The 19,511-nt window shown below is 37.2% G+C and overlaps 1 protein-coding gene across 4 annotated transcripts in view; it reads right to left on the bottom strand.

Annotated features, from left to right (window-relative positions):
- The window catches only part of spon1b (spondin 1b), a 97,694-nt gene that overhangs the window by 71,080 nt on the left and 7,103 nt on the right, over positions 1 to 19,511 (bottom strand). For all 4 annotated transcript variants that reach the window (XM_066700478.1, XM_066700477.1, XM_066700480.1 and 1 more), the window contains exons 3-5: positions 11,713 to 11,846; positions 2,287 to 2,360; positions 1,444 to 1,566 (exon numbers count right to left, since the gene is read on the bottom strand). In XM_066700478.1, the coding sequence (XP_066556575.1) occupies positions 1,444 to 1,566; positions 2,287 to 2,360; positions 11,713 to 11,846 (331 nt within the window). The remainder of the gene's footprint in view (positions 1 to 1,443; positions 1,567 to 2,286; positions 2,361 to 11,712; positions 11,847 to 19,511) is intronic.

A 19,511-nucleotide genomic window follows, 5' to 3' on the forward strand; every position in this document is an offset into this window, starting at 1 on the left:
AGGCACTAAATCATTTTCTAATTAAAGTTTGCAACATAATGAAGGGTTTTCATGAAGAAGAAAAAACTTTCAATTCAATGTCAGTTTTTTTTCCCTTCGGTTTCTCCTTTCATCATTCTTACTAAAGATTTTTGTAATATATTGATTTTTTTTTCCCAGTAAGAAATTCAATACTACGCTGTGCAAAACTTTCACCTGCAACACACCAAGCATTGATTAGAATGCAATCGTAGCTCGTCAAATCTAGGATTTCATACTTCCTTTGACAACAACATGCATGAAGTGACTTGCAACACGTGACTGGACACACTGATGCTGCTTTCGGTCACTGAAGTAAAGGGATAAACTGTTATTCTACAAGAGTGGTGAAGCTAAACCCCCAAATAGGTTATTCCACCAATTATTTTATCAGCCAATATTTGATGCAACAGGAATTTTAAGGCAATGTGATTAATCTATATGGATGTAAGTAAAGAAAACAAACAAAATAACAACAATCTGTACATTTGTTGGTGCACTGTGAGTAACTGTACACTCAAGCATGGAAAAACATTCATGTTTATACTTTCATTGTCAGATACTTAATGTTGAAATATATATTATATCTGCACATTAATAAGACAATATCTTTGATTAAACTGGGAAGGCACTTATTGTATGTGTAGAACTACCAAAATACAGTTTATACTACTGAAATATACTGTGACAAGTGTAAACTGAGGAGTGGAGAACGTTTTGTGTCTTTAATCATCTCTGAAGTAGATACTGCAAAGAGCCTGAGTCTTTGAAGACCATTTCTAAGATGTCCATTGAGCCACCAATATAATTACGTTTCACTGATTAATTGAAGGTAGAATGTAGTATAACACAGAAGGGATTATGTTGGTGGGTTATTGAATTATAAGATTTAACAGAGCTTGATTTTATGAACTAAACCCTAATAAGTAAATAATTATTTTAATCCGGGAGTTGTAGAAGGGCAGAGAGAATCTATACTAAATTGCATTACCACAAATTCAATTACGGTTGCCTATTCTCAAATAATGACACTGCCTGTATGTAACGGTTTTCAAAACAGCCTCAGCATCCATTCAGAGCTGTGTACCTCCACTGTATATCCTTTCATTGTATCTTATCCCTTAAGCCTGTAAATTATGTGTAAGTCCTTTTCTCAGTCTATCTTATGCTGAGACTCCATGCCAATCATTATATTGATCAGAATGTGGGTGCATGACTTCAATCTAATGCAACAATAATCCCTGGCTTTAATTTATACCTATTAAAGTAGTTTCAAGGTTATCTGTATAAAAGGGAGGTAGTGTTGTGTGTATGTGTCTGTGTGTGTGTCTGTTTGTGTGTCTGTTTGTGCTAGTGTGTGTGTATGAGTATGTGTGTATGCTTCTATATGTTTATATCTATAAGTATTAGCAATTCAAAACTTACTTGGATAATCTTTGGGATGCACCTTCTCTGACCAGTTCCCATAAAAGGTGACTCTGTATTTAGCAGTCCCACAAGCACAGCAGTCCAGGATGGGCTTCTCAGTAGCGCCCTCGAGCAACGGCTCTAAAATATGTAACAGATTCCATGTTATGACATAAAACCAATGATGACAAAACATACAAACCACTGGGGCCATGTTCACCTCCACTGGGGCCATGTTCACCTCCAATTCAAACAGCTTTGCACAAACCTCTCTCTACTGATGATAGTCATGTGCTGCAGAGGATGTTTGTCTTGAAGGGTACCTCGACCGCCAGCAGGTACTAAGATTTTCTGAACAGCAGCATACTGCTAGCTTTGAGGGGGATTTAAAGTGACGGCCCACTCGCACACTCGGCAACACCATATCACACTGTGTAAGGAAGCTAGGAGTGTCACACAGCGGCTCAAGAAGAATAGGGAAGAAATAAAATGTCAAGGCCTACTCAAGAGTCTGCAGCTATCATTAAGTGCAGGAGTGGGCTATAGTCTATTCAGATACTTTCTGGTACAAATCGTACAGTGAAACGACACGTGGAAGCTTAAACCCTTTCAAATTAAAGATATGCTTATGTAAGTGGAGGCGATTAACTGTTCTCAGGAAGTACATGAGACGACGCTTCTTAAATGAGCAGGCAGACCCAACATTCAGTAGTTCCGTGATTAACATTTCAGAGATCGTGACTTCATGATTTAACTGCTAACTAAATCCTCATAATTCTACACTTTATGTACAGTTCTATAAGTGGACACAATGTTGTAATTTCCTCTTTATTTCCTCGTAAAAATGGTTTTGGAGCCTACCTTTTTCACACAACCTCTTGGTGAGGGAGCCCTCATCTTGGAAATAGATTATTCGTTTTTGCACAATGCTTGCCCTGCGGAGTGAAATAGTCTGCATTAGAAAATAAATGAAACAGCATTTATTATTTTCCAATGATGTTATTGCTTTATTGGACCACCCCTTCTGGAAGGCAGTGTCAGAGCTTCCGTTATGTGTTCTGTATTTTCTCCTGGAAAGCTCAAACTTCTTATTCCTATTATAAAATCCTTAATTTGCAATCATTGAAAATGACATCATTCCTCCTTCAGAAATCATTAGCACAACAGCACATGATAAGGCATAAATTGAGGATTTTGGTTATTATGTTCTCACAATAAAAGATCTTGCCTATGAATAACAAGCTTTCTAAGTGTGGGAACCTAAAACATACCAGAGAATAAAAGCAGTCAGAAATCACTCCTTCATCTACATGCTTAAGTACCCAATGACAAACCTGCAGGTGCTTTGAGGAAGAAAAAGGTGCTAACTGATAAGGTGCAAGCACTGCAAGCACTGCAACCACTGAGGTCGCAGTGTTTAAAGCCTGAGCAGGTCTAATACATGATTCTTCTGGCAGCCACAAAGTTAAGCAAGCACTGGAAGTGAACATATAGTAGAGAATATTTGAAAACCCCCACAGACCACCACAGAAATTGAATTAGATGTTGCCTTCTTTACTGTAAATCCTCTACTGTAGACTGTTTCCTTTTCCACAAATCCAATGTACCACATATTGTAGCACAAAAACATAGCTCTCAAATTGCAAGAAGAAAGCCCTGCAGCTGAATTGAGAGATCAATTCAATGACCTTTCATGAGAAATCCCAACTCCATATTTTACCTTTGTGGTACTAGACTGTGCGATTCCCTTTACAGAGAAGAATAAAAAAAAAACATGTAAGAATAATAGAAATATATGAAATATACCAGGAGAGCTTCAAATGGAATTCAGAGCTCCTTTTGCGAATACAAAATTTGGAATCTAAAAGGAGAAGATTCAAACAGAACAGATGTGAAAGGACATAGCATATCAGAACGAAAATGGAAAGAGAGAGAGAGAGATGTACAGAACACCTGTCTGCATTAATCTTGTCTGAAATTCAAATGAGTAAATGTAGAAATGTTCAAAGGGCCTTCAATCTCCCAAGGCAAACTTATGTAAGGCCCAGCCATCCTCAAGCTTGAGTCTACTAAGGAACTCCATGAGTGTGTGGTCTTTAAATCAAATGTTTATTACCTAGGCCAAATGTCCTCTGTCAACACCACACTCTCCTCTGTTTAAGAGGTTTGTTAGCAGGCTTGGCTTATATCCAGACTATCAGCTCCAATGAGAATATTTATGATCCTTTTGTTCTTGTTCACAAGGCCAGGGGTTCAGATGCTATTTCCTCTACTGGCAGACAATACTAGTTCCCTCGGGAAAGTGCACAAAGAAGCAACTCTATTCAGAGCCTCCCACCTGACATTAGAAAGCTCTTGTGTCCTCCTGCTTTCAGAACTGCCATTCAACACTCCTCATGCCAAATGGATAGAAATATTATTTTAAACAGCAATGTGATAATTTACTCTTAGTCATTATTCTTTATGTGCGGGGAGGGAGGTTATCTTTATTAGTCAGTATTAATGGAATGCTATTTTTTTGCTGCATTCTAAGCAGGTGATGTTATTATAGTGATCAATAATTAATATTTCCATGTATGTTATATTCCTACTTTGAGGGGAAACAGTACATATTTTTTACCCTTTACACAGTGTGAATACAAAAATTACATCTACTTTCCACAAAATATCTGTAATTAAGATATTTAAAATTTCTGCAATGATTGGCAAGCTGTTTTTAATCTCATACAAGGTAAGGCAGTGTCCGAGTTTTTGTTGTGTGTCCTGTTTTTCTTCCTGGAAAGCTCAAACTTTTTTTTGTTCTTGTTACTATTATAATTTGCAATCATTTAAAATTCAACATTCCCCCTTCAGAAATCATTACCACAACAGCACATAATAAGGTATAAACTGAGGATTTTAGTTATTATGTTCTCACAGAGAGATCCTGCCTATGAATAACAAGCTTTCTAAGTGTGGGAACCTAAAACACACCAGAGAATAAAAGCAGTCAGAAATCACTCCTTCATCTACAAGCTTAAGCACCTAATGACAAAATTGCAGGTGCTTTGAGGAAGAAAAAGGTCACCATTTTTCTAACAGTGATAATTCTGTCTAGCTTTAATCCCTCAACACATGTTTTTGAGGGCGGCGAAGCTCAACTCCGCTATCAAACATGACATTAATGGCTTAGAATTGCATGAGACCAATTAAGAAAGAAATAATAAAAGACATAGGAAAAAAAAATCTGTAAGCTATTTTTGTCCATTAATATGCCCTAAACAGACATGAAGATGTTTTAAAAGATGGTGGGATATACCGCTAAACACCACGACTCTTCCCGCTTATTTCCCTAATCTCGAGGAAACAACTTGTGTTGACTGTCTGTTGATAACATAGTCTCACATACTCTTTTAATAATCAGGCTGTGGGAAACTTCTTTCAAACTTACAAACTATTTATATTGTTCTTCTCTTGTACCTCTGGTATCAGTAATGCTGTCCTTTTACTGCTTTCCAAAATCATCATACCCTAAACAAAAGTGTTTTGTTTGGATTTTTTGTGTGTTGGTTTTGACTGGGCAAACTGCATATCATGCACTCTGTCACTGATGTTCTGCTGTGCCACTATGACTCGTATAGGTCTGTAACCAAAATCACTGTATTTTTCAAAAGGCTGAGAAAGCTACCACTTAATTGAATGTCACTTATTTGGGTTAGAGACTGAAATAATATTTAATAAATATATTGCTGAAGTCATGGTGCAAATTAGAAGCTGCAACTCAATACTTCTACCGCACCCACCTAGTGCACTGCAGTATTTCATGAACATCTCCACATGGCCTGGGTGCTGTTTGAATTCCCTTAGTATTAAATAAAAAGAACAGTGGATTTATCTAAATTTAAATTCAAGTGACACAGTAAAAGCACATCAAGTAAACATAACACGGCATCACTGACAGAGACAGATGCCAGCCTGGTTACGTTTCAGCATGCATTTTATTTTATATTTGTAGCTAAGAAGGTTTCAGGGCAGTGTTACTTTAGGGTTATGCTTAGGTGAATCATAGTAAACTCACTTCCCAACCTCTATAGTAATAAACATTACATTTTATTCTGTGTTTTGGGTTAATATGAAATAATAATAAAATCAATAAGGAATAAAGGAGTTAACTATTCAAATTCTCTCTTCAGTGGAAAGCTGAATATATAAATAGCTGTTGTCTCTGTTGTAATAAGAAAAGCCTTTTTCCATTAGGTGTGAAGCAAATTACTCTACCCAGTAGGTACATACAAACCTTAAACATAGTTTTTGAAGTTGTTTGGATAGAATGACAAGTGACATTTTAAATATATGAGAAGCAAAGGATTCATTACTGAAAATTAAATTTAAAAGAATAACTTCTACAAGGACATAAGAGTGATACAAAAAATAAAGAAAAGCAGCTTTTAAAATGCGGGTGAGCAGATCTTTAATTGTCTGCAACTATAATTCAATCTGACCTCAATCTGACCTCTCTAAACACTGAAAAGCCTACATGCGCTACTCTATAAACCAGGCAATCAGTAACAGTAATGGTTACTTAACATCTAATTTCAGTTCTATCAATGATATATTATCAAGGCCAGATTCTCCTTTCTTGCTAGAAACTCATGTTCATCACTCCAGAAAAAGCATGCGAATAGTCTTTTCCTTCAGGCTAAAGTGAAAATAAAGAGATGGAAATAAGGATAAAAAAACATTTACTTCAATTTAACCCACCCACCACGCCCCCAAACTGTTCCCATGGGCTTCATTATCTAGCTGCACTGACCACACTAAAGTATAGCCTTTGCCTCTTTAAGCTGTTTAAATATATATATATATATATATATGTATATATATATATATATATATATATATATATATATATACACACACACACATCATGTATTGTATCAGTAACCTAATTACAGTAGCGTATGTTCCATTATTGTTGGTGTTGTTCAAACACACAAATGAAAAAAAATGAATATAACACAATTACATGTCACTACCCTTTATAAATTCCCCCTAGAGAAGAATACAGATTAGTTGTGACCTGGAAATTCCTTCCTATAATTTAGAAAAATCCAAATTGTTGGTAAGATTCCAAGAGCCTTCCATTAGGATATTAATGTTAATAGGCCTATATGATGAGTCCTTTAGGAGAGCCATACTTCAAGCAAGCAGAAGTAGGACTCTGTACTGCATACATATTTCTCATAACTTAATAATACACTTAAAACCATGTGCCTTCAGTTAATGTTTTTCTACATCTTGCTCGCCTGTACAGTAAATGAGCACCTTAGCTGCATAAATCATAATCACTTTAATTAATTAGTTCTCCCTAGGCACCAAGCTTGAAATGGACTAAAAAAAGAGACGCACACACACACGAACAGCATACAGTATTCTGGAATGATGGCTAAAACCCTGAAATACCCTACATGTGTGTATTTCTTTACAAATCTGGAGTCTCATTTTATTTTTATTTGCCAATTGAGGCAAATAGTCAATAACATCTCCCCCAGAGTTCATCCAGATATTTAGCAATCCCTTGTAGATTATGACCATTTGAATCCATCTTGGCAAAACCTATGTTTATATTGCTTGTGCCCTTTTTCTTCTGGTGTGTTTTTGTTTGTTTGTATCTGATGCCCTTCACACGAAATACAGTTTTGCCTGTTTTGATTGCTGGTGCGACTCCATGTGTCCATAATACATTCCAGAATGTCTGAAACGCAGCTGCTTGGGGCTTGATGCATCAGAATCCTGTCAACATAAAACTCCCTGTGTTTGGCTTCCTGACACTGGTTGCCTGTATTTTTAAATTCTGCTTCTGATTTACAAAGCCTGGAAAGGTCTGGCTCGGTCCTACCTCACCAATCTCCTCATCAGCTACACTCCATCACACAACGTACCATCAATGGACCTTCAATTGCACTGTATCCCCAAATCAAGACCACACTCTGTGAAAGATAAGGCCTGCTCATACGATGTGCGGATATTACTGAGCGCTCTCCCCAAGGCAACAGACACTCTGATGCTCTTGCTGTTTCTAAATCAAGACTCAAGACATCTTTCAGTTTTTTATTTGCGTCAGTTTTTGAATTTCCATTTTACAGCCAAAAATACTGTTGAGAGGTGCTTTTGAAAGTGAGATTAGCTTACCTACGTTCAACTTTGACCTCCAAATCAAACGGCAAGACAGACAATAGATATTTAAATTACATTTAAATAAATAAATAGTTATGTTCCAGATCTAGTATTCTAAGAGAGTGTGTGTGTGTGCATACAGTACAAGATATTGGCAACTACTGTACATAAGGTTAAGAATTAAAATACAAGACACTTTAGCATGCTTGTAGTAGGAAGCAGAGAAAGAAAAGGGTATATGCGATCAACATTGCCAGAAACTTGGTTGCTTGATTGGCTTTTGGTTAGTTCTTCACATTATCTATCAAATAGTCTTTCTGGAAAGTGGTTGTCTTCCAAGTTTGAAGTAGTTTAATTCACCAAAGAGAAACTGAATCCCAAACTGTTATTAAAGTTCCACTGAAAATCTCCTCAATGCTCCTACATTGTCGAGTGGGCCCATAAAAGCATACCCAGTTTAATAACCTTATATTTTTAATCTCTGTGTAGAGTAATTATACACTAGTTCTAAGGCACACCTGTGCCAGACTGCTGCAAGTCCTGTAATAAGAACTTGATTATATTACCTTCATGATTGTCAGTGTACACATAGCTAAGAGCTAGTGTAATGGCAAAACGTGCCTCCCTGTAATTAAACTTCCTGTTTTCAGACACTTTGTTTTTCATCTTTAAAGCTGTCATGTCCTCTCTCTCTTGGTCTGTTGTTTTAAGATTGTAGGTACCACAAAGGAAAGTAAACAGGTTCTAGGAAAATTTTAAATCTTGCAAAATAGCTGGATATTTCACCACTGGATATTTTCCACATTACAGCATCTAAGAGCCAAAGACCAACACAGATAGATATATAGATACAGTGAGGTATTTGATCCCCTGCTGATTTTGTACGTTTGCCCACTGACAAAGAAATGATCAGTCTATAATTTTAATGGTAGGTGTATTTTAACAGTGAGAGACAGAATAACAGCAAAAAAATCCAGAAAAACTCATTTCAAAAAGGTTTTACATTGATTTGCATGTTAATGAGGGAAATAAGTATTTGATCCCCTATCAGTCAGCAAGATTTCTGGCTCCCAGGTGTCTTTTATACAGGTAACGAGTTGAGATTAGGAGCACTCTCTTAAAGGGAGTGCTCCTAATCTCAGCTCGTTACCTGTATAAAAGACACCTGTCCACAGAAGCAATTAATCAATCAGATTCCAAACTCTCCACCATGGCCAAGACCAAAGAGCTGTCCAAGGATGTCAGGGACAAGACTGTAGACCTACACAAGGCTGGAATGGGCTACAAGACCATCGCCAAGCAGCTTGGTGAGAAGGTGACAACAGTTGGTGCGATTATTCGCAAATGAAAGAAACACAAAATAACTGTCAGTCTCCCTCGGTCTGGGGCTCCATGCAAGATCTCACCTCGTGGAGTTTCAATGAATATGAGAACGGTGAGGAATCAGCCCAGAACTACACGGGAGGATCTTGTTAATGATCTCAAGGCAGCTGGGACCATAGTCACCAAGAAAACAATTGGTAACACACTACGCCATGAAGGACTGAAATCCTGCAGCGCCCGCAAGGCCCCCTGCTCAAGAAAGCACATGTACAGGCCCGTCTGAAGTTTGCCAACATCTGGGTGAAAGTGTTGTGGTCAGATGAGACCAAAATCAAGCTCACTCGCCGTGTTTGGAGGAGGAGGAATGACCCCAAGAACACCATCCCCACCGTCAAACATGGAGGTGGAAACATTATGCCTTGGGGGTGTTTTTCTGCTAAGGGGACAGGACAACTGCACCACATCAAAGGGACGATGGACGGGGCCGTGTACCGTCAAATCTTGGGTGAGAACCTCCTTCCCTCAGCCAGGGCATTGAAAATGGGTCGTGGATGGGTATTCCAGCATGACAATGACCCAAAACACACAGCCAAGGCAACAAAGGAGTGGCTCAAGAAGAAGCACATTAAGGTCCTGGAGTGGCCTAGCCAGTCTCCAGACCTTAATCCCATAGAAAATCTGTGGAGGGAACTGAAGGTTCGAGTTGCCAAACGTCAGCCTCAAAACCTTAATGACTTGGAGAGGATCTGCAAAGAGGAGTGGGACAAAATCCCTCCTGAGATGTGTGCAAACCTGGTGGCCAACTACAAGACACGTCTGACCTCTGTGATTGCCAACAAGGGTTTTGCCACCAAGTACTAAGTCGAAGGGGTCAAATACTTATTTCCCTCATTAACATGCAAATCAATTTATAACTTTTTGAAATGCATTTTTCTGTATTTTTTTGTTGTTATTCTGTCTCTCACTGTTAAAATACACCTACCATTAAAATTATAGACTGATCATTTCTTTGTCAGTGGGCAAACATACAAAATCAGCAGGGGATCAAATACTTTTTTCCCTCACTGTAAGAGCACAATGTGAATCATTGCCACTACCTTAAATTCCCATATCTTGCTTTCCAGAAACCCTCGGCCCCACTAAAATGTGAGAATCTCCTCGTAGAAAGCCCGGACTGCCAACTGGAGTTCCCACACAGAGACGGGTGGAAAGAGGAATTCCATTTGTCAGGACTGCCATCACAAATTTTGACAACCACATAATAAAGTACATTAATACAAATTCAGGCCCTTCTTTAAGTTCTTTCACACATCATGACACCATAAGTTTAAAATAACTTGAGGAAGATAAGTGACAGTTGTGCGGAGTGCTTTAATAATGTGGCGATTAAAATGCAATATACAACTTCTTTATGTATACAAGCACGTTGCCACTTTCTCAAACACTGTAAGTCTCCAGCTAACATCATTTGCTGTTATAATAAAAGACATAGAGACAAAAAAGAAGTTGCTACAGATTACAGGAGATCAGAAAAGGGGAAATCTTAAATGACAAAGAAGAATATCTCTTAACTAGATTTTTGTTTTGCATGTTTCATTTGATGGCCATTATTAATTTAAAGCAAAATAACATCTATCTTTAACGATAGGGATCTATACTCAAAACCCATGTGGTTACAGCCTCAATTCCATATGTTCTTCAAAATGACCATTGCAGTCCACTTCTGAATTTGTGTTTTAATGCTCCAGTAATTTTGGAAGCTTTTGGAAACCACATCTTGTATGCTGTGACTTGTTTTCTTAAACGTGAAGGCAATAGGAAAATATGTTAGTGATCAGTAAGTTTGGAATAGCATTTAAGTAGGTTCACGTCCCTACTCTTTCAAGCACTTCACTGTAAATTGCCGATCAGCTCATTAAGGCTACCAATTATTGCTCAGCCGGGATCCTCCACCAGCTCAAAATGATTGGAATGTGACCTACACTTTTCCCACATCAGAAGGTTATTTCTGCAGGCCCGCAGGGCTATAGAGTATTGCTAAATGAGAGGAAAGCAACACTTCGCTCAGCTGTGTTGTGCATGTTGTCGGATGACAGCACTAGGAATTCAGTTCTCTCCCTTTCTCTCACCCAATTTCACATAAATACAAAAAACAACTGTCTGTCATCAGAAATAAATAAATAAATGCATACATAGAATACAATAGAAACCTTTCTGAAGGTCTGGAGAGAATGGCCAAACAGCAATTTAAGACAACTTCAAACAGCAAAGCAGTTAAAGTCTTCCCTGAGTATACACACAAGGTATCTGTGGATAATATTTTGAATACAGAATCCAAAGCATTATGGGTAGAAGGATATAATCACAGAGCTAATGCACACTACATCAAGGGAGGCCACCATGACTTCACCATTCTCTTCCATTGTGATCTTGAACCCAACAATTATGTAGCGCACTTATTTCAGCCTTAATTGCTTAATGGATCCTGCTGCAGAACATCACTTAAATAATTAAGAACAAGGTGATATAAATACTTGATATGAAGCATAAGGTAGTCTTCAGTGCATTGTATGTCCTCTGTATGGCACAGCAGCCCCAACTCTCACACATGCAGTGTTAAGATTATTCTTTATTTTCTCCTAGACTGCTGTTATCGCTCTCAGTTTCTGCCTGCCTGTGGCATTTTACCCTTCTTGGCTCACAGAAGCATTGTATATGCCCGTGTCAATTACTTTTTTCTAAAATCCTATTGCTGGAAGCTTAACAAAATAAAGAATGAAAGAAAAAAACATAACTATAAGCACCTACTTTAAGATGACACAGCCACTGCCTGTAGGAGGTGCTGTCCAGAACACTTGTATCCTCGTTCTTCTCCTTGGGGTGCTTTCAGTCACTGCAGGGGGGCAGTTGGTCATGTATTGAGTGTCCTCCTCATCTATGATCTGTAAAACAAGCACCATGGGAAATGGAGACTGTTTTAATATGATACTGAATGAGAATGTGTTTATTTCTCACATGTGCACCACAAACGCCCTTCAGAAGAATGAAAAAAGGCTTAAACATTCAGTTCATTCCAAGTTAATTAAAATTAAAATTGCATACAAGCATTCTCTTGAGTTCTTATTATTTTCCATTTCCACTAACAATATATCTCTCTATTGGTGTATATGTATGTGTGCCTGCTTAATTATTGTAATAATTCATGAGTCTTACAGAAGGAAATTGACAAGTTTCCATCTGAACCTTAAACCTTCTGTAATCATTACCATTTCTGACACGGGCCAACAGTTTACCTTAATAGAATCAATAACACATTTTACAGCCACTCACCAATAGATATATTTGAATTAAAACTTTATTAGAGCTATGAATTTCACACATTAGTCCAGCACAGTGAAAACCGATAGCAATTTGTCAGCAAGACTAGTGTTGTGTAACGGGCTCAGGAAAATCACTTTTGTTGCTCAAAATGCCTATATCGAGCTGTTAGAAGCTGAAGACCATGAAGGGTTCAAATGGGAATTTAGAAAGAGAAAAAAACAATAAATGAAAACAATAATGTTCATCCTATTTTTGATCTCTGTAGTGAGCTTTTTATCCTCCAATGACAGCATACTATGTAGAAGCTACAGTTATAATATGAGGCAGGGAATATATCTCGGAGGAAAAGAGTTGGAAGAAATAGCAAATGAAAGATTTAATTTTCCCTGGACCAGATTTTTAAAAGCTTTTTCAAAACCTTTTGTAGTTTCTATTGCATTGTTTCCATGTTAATTTTGGAAGAGAACTGGCTGTGTTTTGCATAAGACACCCACATATACGAGATTTATTATTTCGAAGACGGAGCCAGAGATTATTTGCACATGGCGCTCTTAATATAGTCACTACTGAAGATGTTCACACAATACTGCAGATACTCCAGCAGCATGTTTAACACTCTTGTTGTTTTTCATGTTGTGGAACGCAAGCTAATGCTGTTTATTTGCTTATATTTAATGAAATGATTGCAGTTCCCTGCTGTTGTTGATACAGGGTTTCAACCAGAGAAATTGCTTTTAGACTGAAAGAAAAACTATATAAAGTAATTTCACTGCGAGATGTTTGCTGTTATTTAAAGCTGACAATGCTCTGTGAACTCCCGGACCTTATGCTTAGTCCATTTGTCCGTTTCATAGGAGAATGAGATTCAGAGAACTGTCAGCAAACGTGAAGCTTTTAAAGGCTTGAAAATGTTCCCCTTCCACTAGCTAGGCCTTATTAATGAAATGACTCCCATTTATTAATGGGTTTCATCCAAGGGTATAAGTCTAGAGATTTTGTATGCATGTAAGTGGATACATCTGGCCTGAAACATCACATTAAAAAAAGCAGAACCAGATCACTGCACTTTTGTATTTGTATTTCAAAAATAAAATGCTTGCATAACTCAACATGGATGGAAAGAAGATTAATTTGTTCACTTTATAGTCATTGTAAGTTCAACTGAATGATTTAGGATATATACCTACACAGCCCTTGGGACAGGACCCGGGCACAACATTTATAAAATGTACCGTACAGCTCCCAAACACTGCAGTAATAGTGCACCAAAAACTAGGCTTCTTCACACGTGTTGGCCTATTTCCCTTTGTAAATCCCCAAAGAACAGTAAAATACAGCTGTGACAAACAGCGGTTGTGCTTTCCAAGAGATCTCTGGCTTTGATGAACTAGAGGTCCATCTGCATCTACTCAACATTAAGATTCAATCTTAAATTTTCAGGACTGTAAAAAATAAACATACTGTAGCGTGCCAGAGGGTAGTGTAGCAATCTCGAGCCTCACTAGGATGCCTGGGCCTCTTAGTGATGTGGTAAGATCACCGCACTGTGGCGTGGGAGAACGGCGCTCGATTATACGTTTGCACATTACATGCGTAAAAAGCTTGTGATTAAAAAAATATCTCATAAGATATTTTTCTCTCGTTCCTTTTCTCTTCTTTCAGTGGCAGGTCTCAGGTATCCATTTATTGTTCAGTTCTTGTAATATTTATCAACTTTCCATATTCAATATAAACTATCAGAATACCACAGGTTTTCATGCACACCCTTATTTCTTACCTTTTTGGAGTCATACCAATATTTCATTAATATCCATAACTTTTAAAAAACAGTAACCGTATGTGAGGCATGTATAGTTATCAGTTATGAAGCTACATTTAAACAAGTGAAATGTAACATATAATTAAACAGAATCAGAATCTATTTTCAAAACGTTTAGCGTAGTTACAGTATTTCATCATACTTTTTTAGAAAGCTGTTCAATATTTTCTGGTTTGGTCTTAATTTAAGATATACAAAAATAAAGTTCCAGTTGGGTTAACTAAACCCGAGGGAGTGCTGAACCCAAAGATATTCTTCGCCAAACAGCTTTAAAGTACAGTGCTGTCATATCAGTTTTGAAATGCAGCCAAAACCAACTGAAAAGGACAATGTATTTGGAGCCTTTCTTAAACTGTTACTTTTGGCACACAACAGTAGCTAAAAAAACATCAGAGAGACAGCTTTGAGAAAAAAAAGGTGGTGATCTCAATCAGCAAACTGTTTATGTTCTAATAGTAATTTTCTCCCAGGTGACACAGACACACAGATGCTTCATCTCAGCTGTAAAGGTTGCCGTGCCTTTTTAAAACACTAAATTATTCAGTCGTAACTGAGAGGGACTTCTAATGCCTGGCAGTTGAAGGAAAGAATTTTGTTACTCTTCAGTGATACCATCTTGCTATCAGCTTGTACAATAACCTGAGATGGAGCACACTATTAGGGAGGAAAATCACACTATTAGGCAGTTTAGGATGTGTTGAGGTCTGACAAACCATCAATACCATGCCTTCCATATGCAATTGCTGAGAAAACATGGAGAACAAATCTCATTTACAAGTTCAATTTTTAAAAGAAAAACAGGAGACGTGTGCATCATGGTAAGCCTATAGACAAATTGTATCTCACAAGACCATGAAAGGTTACTAAGGCTAAATAGTAAGGATATTAACCAGGGAACCATACCCCCAAAGACATCACAAGCACAGAACTTGAACCAAAACCAAAACCAACTCACAGACGGCTACAGTCTGTAATGCTTGTTTACATAATGTTTATATAGTTTACATACTGTAATATTAGATTTATTACAGTAGATGTTCTCCAATATTTTGATCTAAAGGATGCACCATACTTCTTGTTAAGAAATAGATAGTAACTCCATTACATATCAGTCATAAGTATCTGGCTTGTCTGTGTGATACTCTTTAACACTGTTATGTTACTTAATCAATATCTCTAACATACTGTCTTTTAGTCTCCTCATAATTATACACTTATACCTTGCAGTATTTATTCTGGTGAAACTGCCCAAATCATTTATGAAAGTACAATGCTTTTATTTTTCAATTAGCTGGGTAAGTAAAAACTACCAATTTATACCTCAGAAGAATAGGCCTAATTTACAGAATACAAATACATACATAAATAAAAAAAGTCTTACGAACAGCTACCATTTACTAAACTACACATTATAAAATGTTTTTTCTCTTAGTTGGGTTGACATTTTCTGCTTCAGTGTCCAAAATAATTACTATGTTCTTTCAATGTAATTTTCTTTGTTTGTTTGTTTCACTAATAGTACATTTTGAACCTCTACAGTAAATCTGAACTCTTACGTATTATTAAATGTTATTTTTGGATGCACTGACATCTTGGAGTTGGCTGGCTGTTACTGTGGTTCCTTGTTTTTAGTTTGTTTGTTTTTTGATTTTTTTCCCCTGACATTTAATTTAGTCACAGTCATGCCAGAGTGAACTTGAATTTTTCACAGAAAACTCCACAATGTTACTAAATATCAACAACATGCAGTTGCAAGAAGGAATGAAACCTGATGGACTGTGCTTTAGACAGCATGATAATGAGATTCAAAGGGAAAATAAATGTAAAATACACTGTTTTCAAGCTTAGTTTCTGTTTTAGCATGAAGGCTATGAAAAGCTATGATAAGAATTAATAATCTTGACAGCATTGATTTGGAAATGGAATATAAAACACAATGTGAAGTAAATATATATATATATATATATATATATATATATATATATATATATATATATATATATATATTATATACACACAATATAATACCTCAATTGAAGTGATGACAGCAGTAAAGAAGAAGAGGTCTCATTGAACGCAAGTGAAATACCAGAAAACCATAAAGAAGATGAAAAATGCAAAAGCACTTGGAGATGATGGAATAACAGTGACGATCCTAAAATAAGCTGGTGAAGAAATTGAGAACATTCTGGCAAAACGTTTAACAAAGTGGCTCAGAAAGAAACAAATACCAGATAACTGGAACAATGCCTTGGACTCACTGGATTTCAACCAAGAGAACATGTAGGATTTAGATGTGGATATAACACGATGGATCACAAGTTGTCAGAGAAGGATTGGAAGTTGCAGAGAATATGAGCTTCCATGTGCATGGGCTTTGTTGACTATGAGAAAGCATTTAATTTAATATATACAAACTCAGCCATCAAAGCCCTAAGAAACTTATATAACTCTTATTAAATATATGTACAACAATGCTACATCAACAATACGACTCCACCAAGACACAGATAAGATCAAGATTTGTAAAGGAGACACAATCTCTCCAAAACTCTTCATGGCACCTATTGAAGTATTGAAGACTTTGGATTTGGAAGAAAATGAATCAAGTTAAAGGAGATTATTTGATCAACTTATGAGTTTATGATAATATCAATCACAGCACAGATGGAGATATTATGGAAGAAATCAAAAGAAACATAAACGTATGGTATGGAGTGCATTTGGATGAGTGCATTTCAGCATGCTGCTGAAAGGAAATCTTACCCATTTATGTAAAGAGAAAACTTCATACTACCAGTGCTCACTTATGGCTATGAACATCTTGTTCGTGGCTATCTAACATCTTGTCTGCACTCATCAGCTTTTACAATCCAGGATGTAAAACCCCATATATTGTATACACTTGTGTAAATTGGAATTTGTATTATGCTTTGAATTGCACTGTATTATGTAAATTGGAATTTGTAATGTTTTATGCCTGTATGTTTCCACTTTGTACCCAAGTCACCCTGGATAGGGGCATCTGCACACCTAGAAGACGACCACATAAAAGATGGGAAGATGAAATAATAAAATGTGCAGGCTTGACATGAACAAGAGAAGCTGTAGATCAAAGCAAATGGAAACATCTTGGGGAGCCTTCATCCAGCAGTGGATCGATATGGGGGTAATGGTGGTGATGATGATGATCTATATACATCTATAAAAATATAAATGTCTAGTGTTGGAGAAAATTGATTGTGACAGGTTCAAGTCCAGCACTATTCAGTAATATTAGGTACGCCATTCCCAGTGTCTCTCCTTAACATTCTGACCCAAATGCAGAATCTAAGCACCGCAAAAAAATCCATGAATCTTGATACACATTGTATTATATTTGTTTTACAAAAGCAAAAATATTAAAGCATTTTTCACCCATTTGTTAAGCTTTCAGATTAATTTAAGCTTCTCTCGCTCTCTTCCTCTCTCCCTCTCTTTTCTTTCTGTGTTGCAAAGTAAAATATGATGGTGGGTAATTGAAGTGTTGAGCAATCACTTACCATTAGTACTGAGCAAGATTTAAGGAGCTACACACAGGTTAACAGTTGAAGGAAATGTCTGACATAACTGCTGACAGGCTTTTACCAAGGTGACATCAACCACACATTACTGTGCCCTGAGAACTTGACCTTTATTCTCTCTTACCTTGTCAGATTTCAAGGCATGTCTACCACAGAGTGAAAATCATTACTCAAAGTAAGTACTGAAAATAGCAACACAGGAAGATTTAGCCATGAATTGTGTAATCCTAATATGTCATAATGAGTCTTTTAGTACTGAATCCTCTTAATAAATTATTTTACAGACCTAGTGGTGTTGGCCATGTATTATGTTAAAACACCCCGTGACCCTGAAGGAACTAAATTCACGTTTTTCTAACTAGCTAGAACTTGTCTTGAAACAGATTTCCTAATTACTGTATTATGTCGTCTTCATTTTCAAATATTAGATAAGGTGTGATTTTCTTTTTCCCAACCGGTTTGCTTTCCTTGGCTGAAGCTGACGGCAAATGTTGCATCCGCCTACACAGGGCATTTATTTAAATATCATTTCTGCGGTGTTGAAAGAAGAAAGACAAAACAAAACAAAACAAAAATTGTGGGTGAGGTTTGTAAACCCCTCAGTGTTACAGAGACAAGGTCAACTTGAATTATTACTTTTTGTTCTCTGTGGAGAAAGGCTCAAGAAATAAACAAAACATTTTCTGAAAAGAACACGGGAAACACTTTGCCCAAAAAGTATGAAATGTCTGTAGAATATTTTAATGGTGTGGTGCTATCTTAGACATGAAGGGTTTTTTTAAGAAACAATTACATGTTGCCCTTGGACTGGCAGCCTACTTGCAAATGGTGCATTTCAAAGGAATGAAGATCCTCTCTCAACTTCCAAATGCTCATTTGAAATCACTTGGAAACTGGGAGTATTTTCATTGCATCCTTAGTCTATAACCAATTAACATAAGTATGTGGAGGCTATTGTTTTTCTTGTGCTTTGTTTTTGTCCCTGGGTGCTCCAGAGCATGTTGTGTTTAACTACGGAGGCAAACATTTTTTTCTGCCCTGTAGCTGGAACATTAAGTCTGAGGTAGGGATCTTCAGTTAGGACTAAACTCATTGAAGCTTATATTTTGAAATATATTTTGTGCTACTTGATGCCTGTCACTGTGTTCAGAAAGGTTTGAAATGTAACAAGAGTCAACATATTGAGCCATTATAAGTGTACAAAATAAGAGAGCAAAACTGAGGCAAAACCACATACCTTAAACACCACATGAAAGAATGGAAATATAGTTGGCACAGGAAAATCAGAGAAGCGTAGCTCTGTCACAACCTAAGCGCAGGGCTTTTTGTTTTTGGCACTGGACTCATCCACACTGAACCTCTCTCCTGCACAGCAGATGGTGCTGACGTAAGCACCCCCAGATGGGGCGGTCCGCTTGCTGGCTGCCTGGGATATTATGTCCCGTTTCCACTGGCCACGTGTATGTGCACCTCGGCCTGTCCTTTTGAGTCCAGGGTGTTTCCACTGTGGCTCAGATGCACCTCCGCCTGTGTCCAAACTAGTTTCAGGAGGCACAGTTTCATACATTGCACCCGCTGAGTCCAAAACTGGTATAGGCAGAAGTACCATTACGTCTCCTTACATAGTCAGATGCAACGACATTTTGAAATTGTAACTACAATATTGGCGTCCGCTATCGATTCAAGAGATACTATAGAAACTTTCCCCAAGAAAGAATATTAGAGAAGAAGGTGAAATTAGAGCACTAATTAAAGGGATACTTCGGTAATTTCATATTTTAGCCAGATGTCTTACTCACCAAGAGTCATAGGAATCCATGGAAACATTTTTAATTCTGTTTGTCCAGTTTGAAGAAATTAGATTTTTTCATTTCCGTTAGCACATTTGCTGGAAGTCAATGGTC

The sequence above is a fragment of the Amia ocellicauda genome, chromosome 4, assembly GCF_036373705.1.
Source record: "Amia ocellicauda isolate fAmiCal2 chromosome 4, fAmiCal2.hap1, whole genome shotgun sequence".
NCBI lineage: Eukaryota > Metazoa > Chordata > Actinopteri > Amiiformes > Amiidae > Amia > Amia ocellicauda.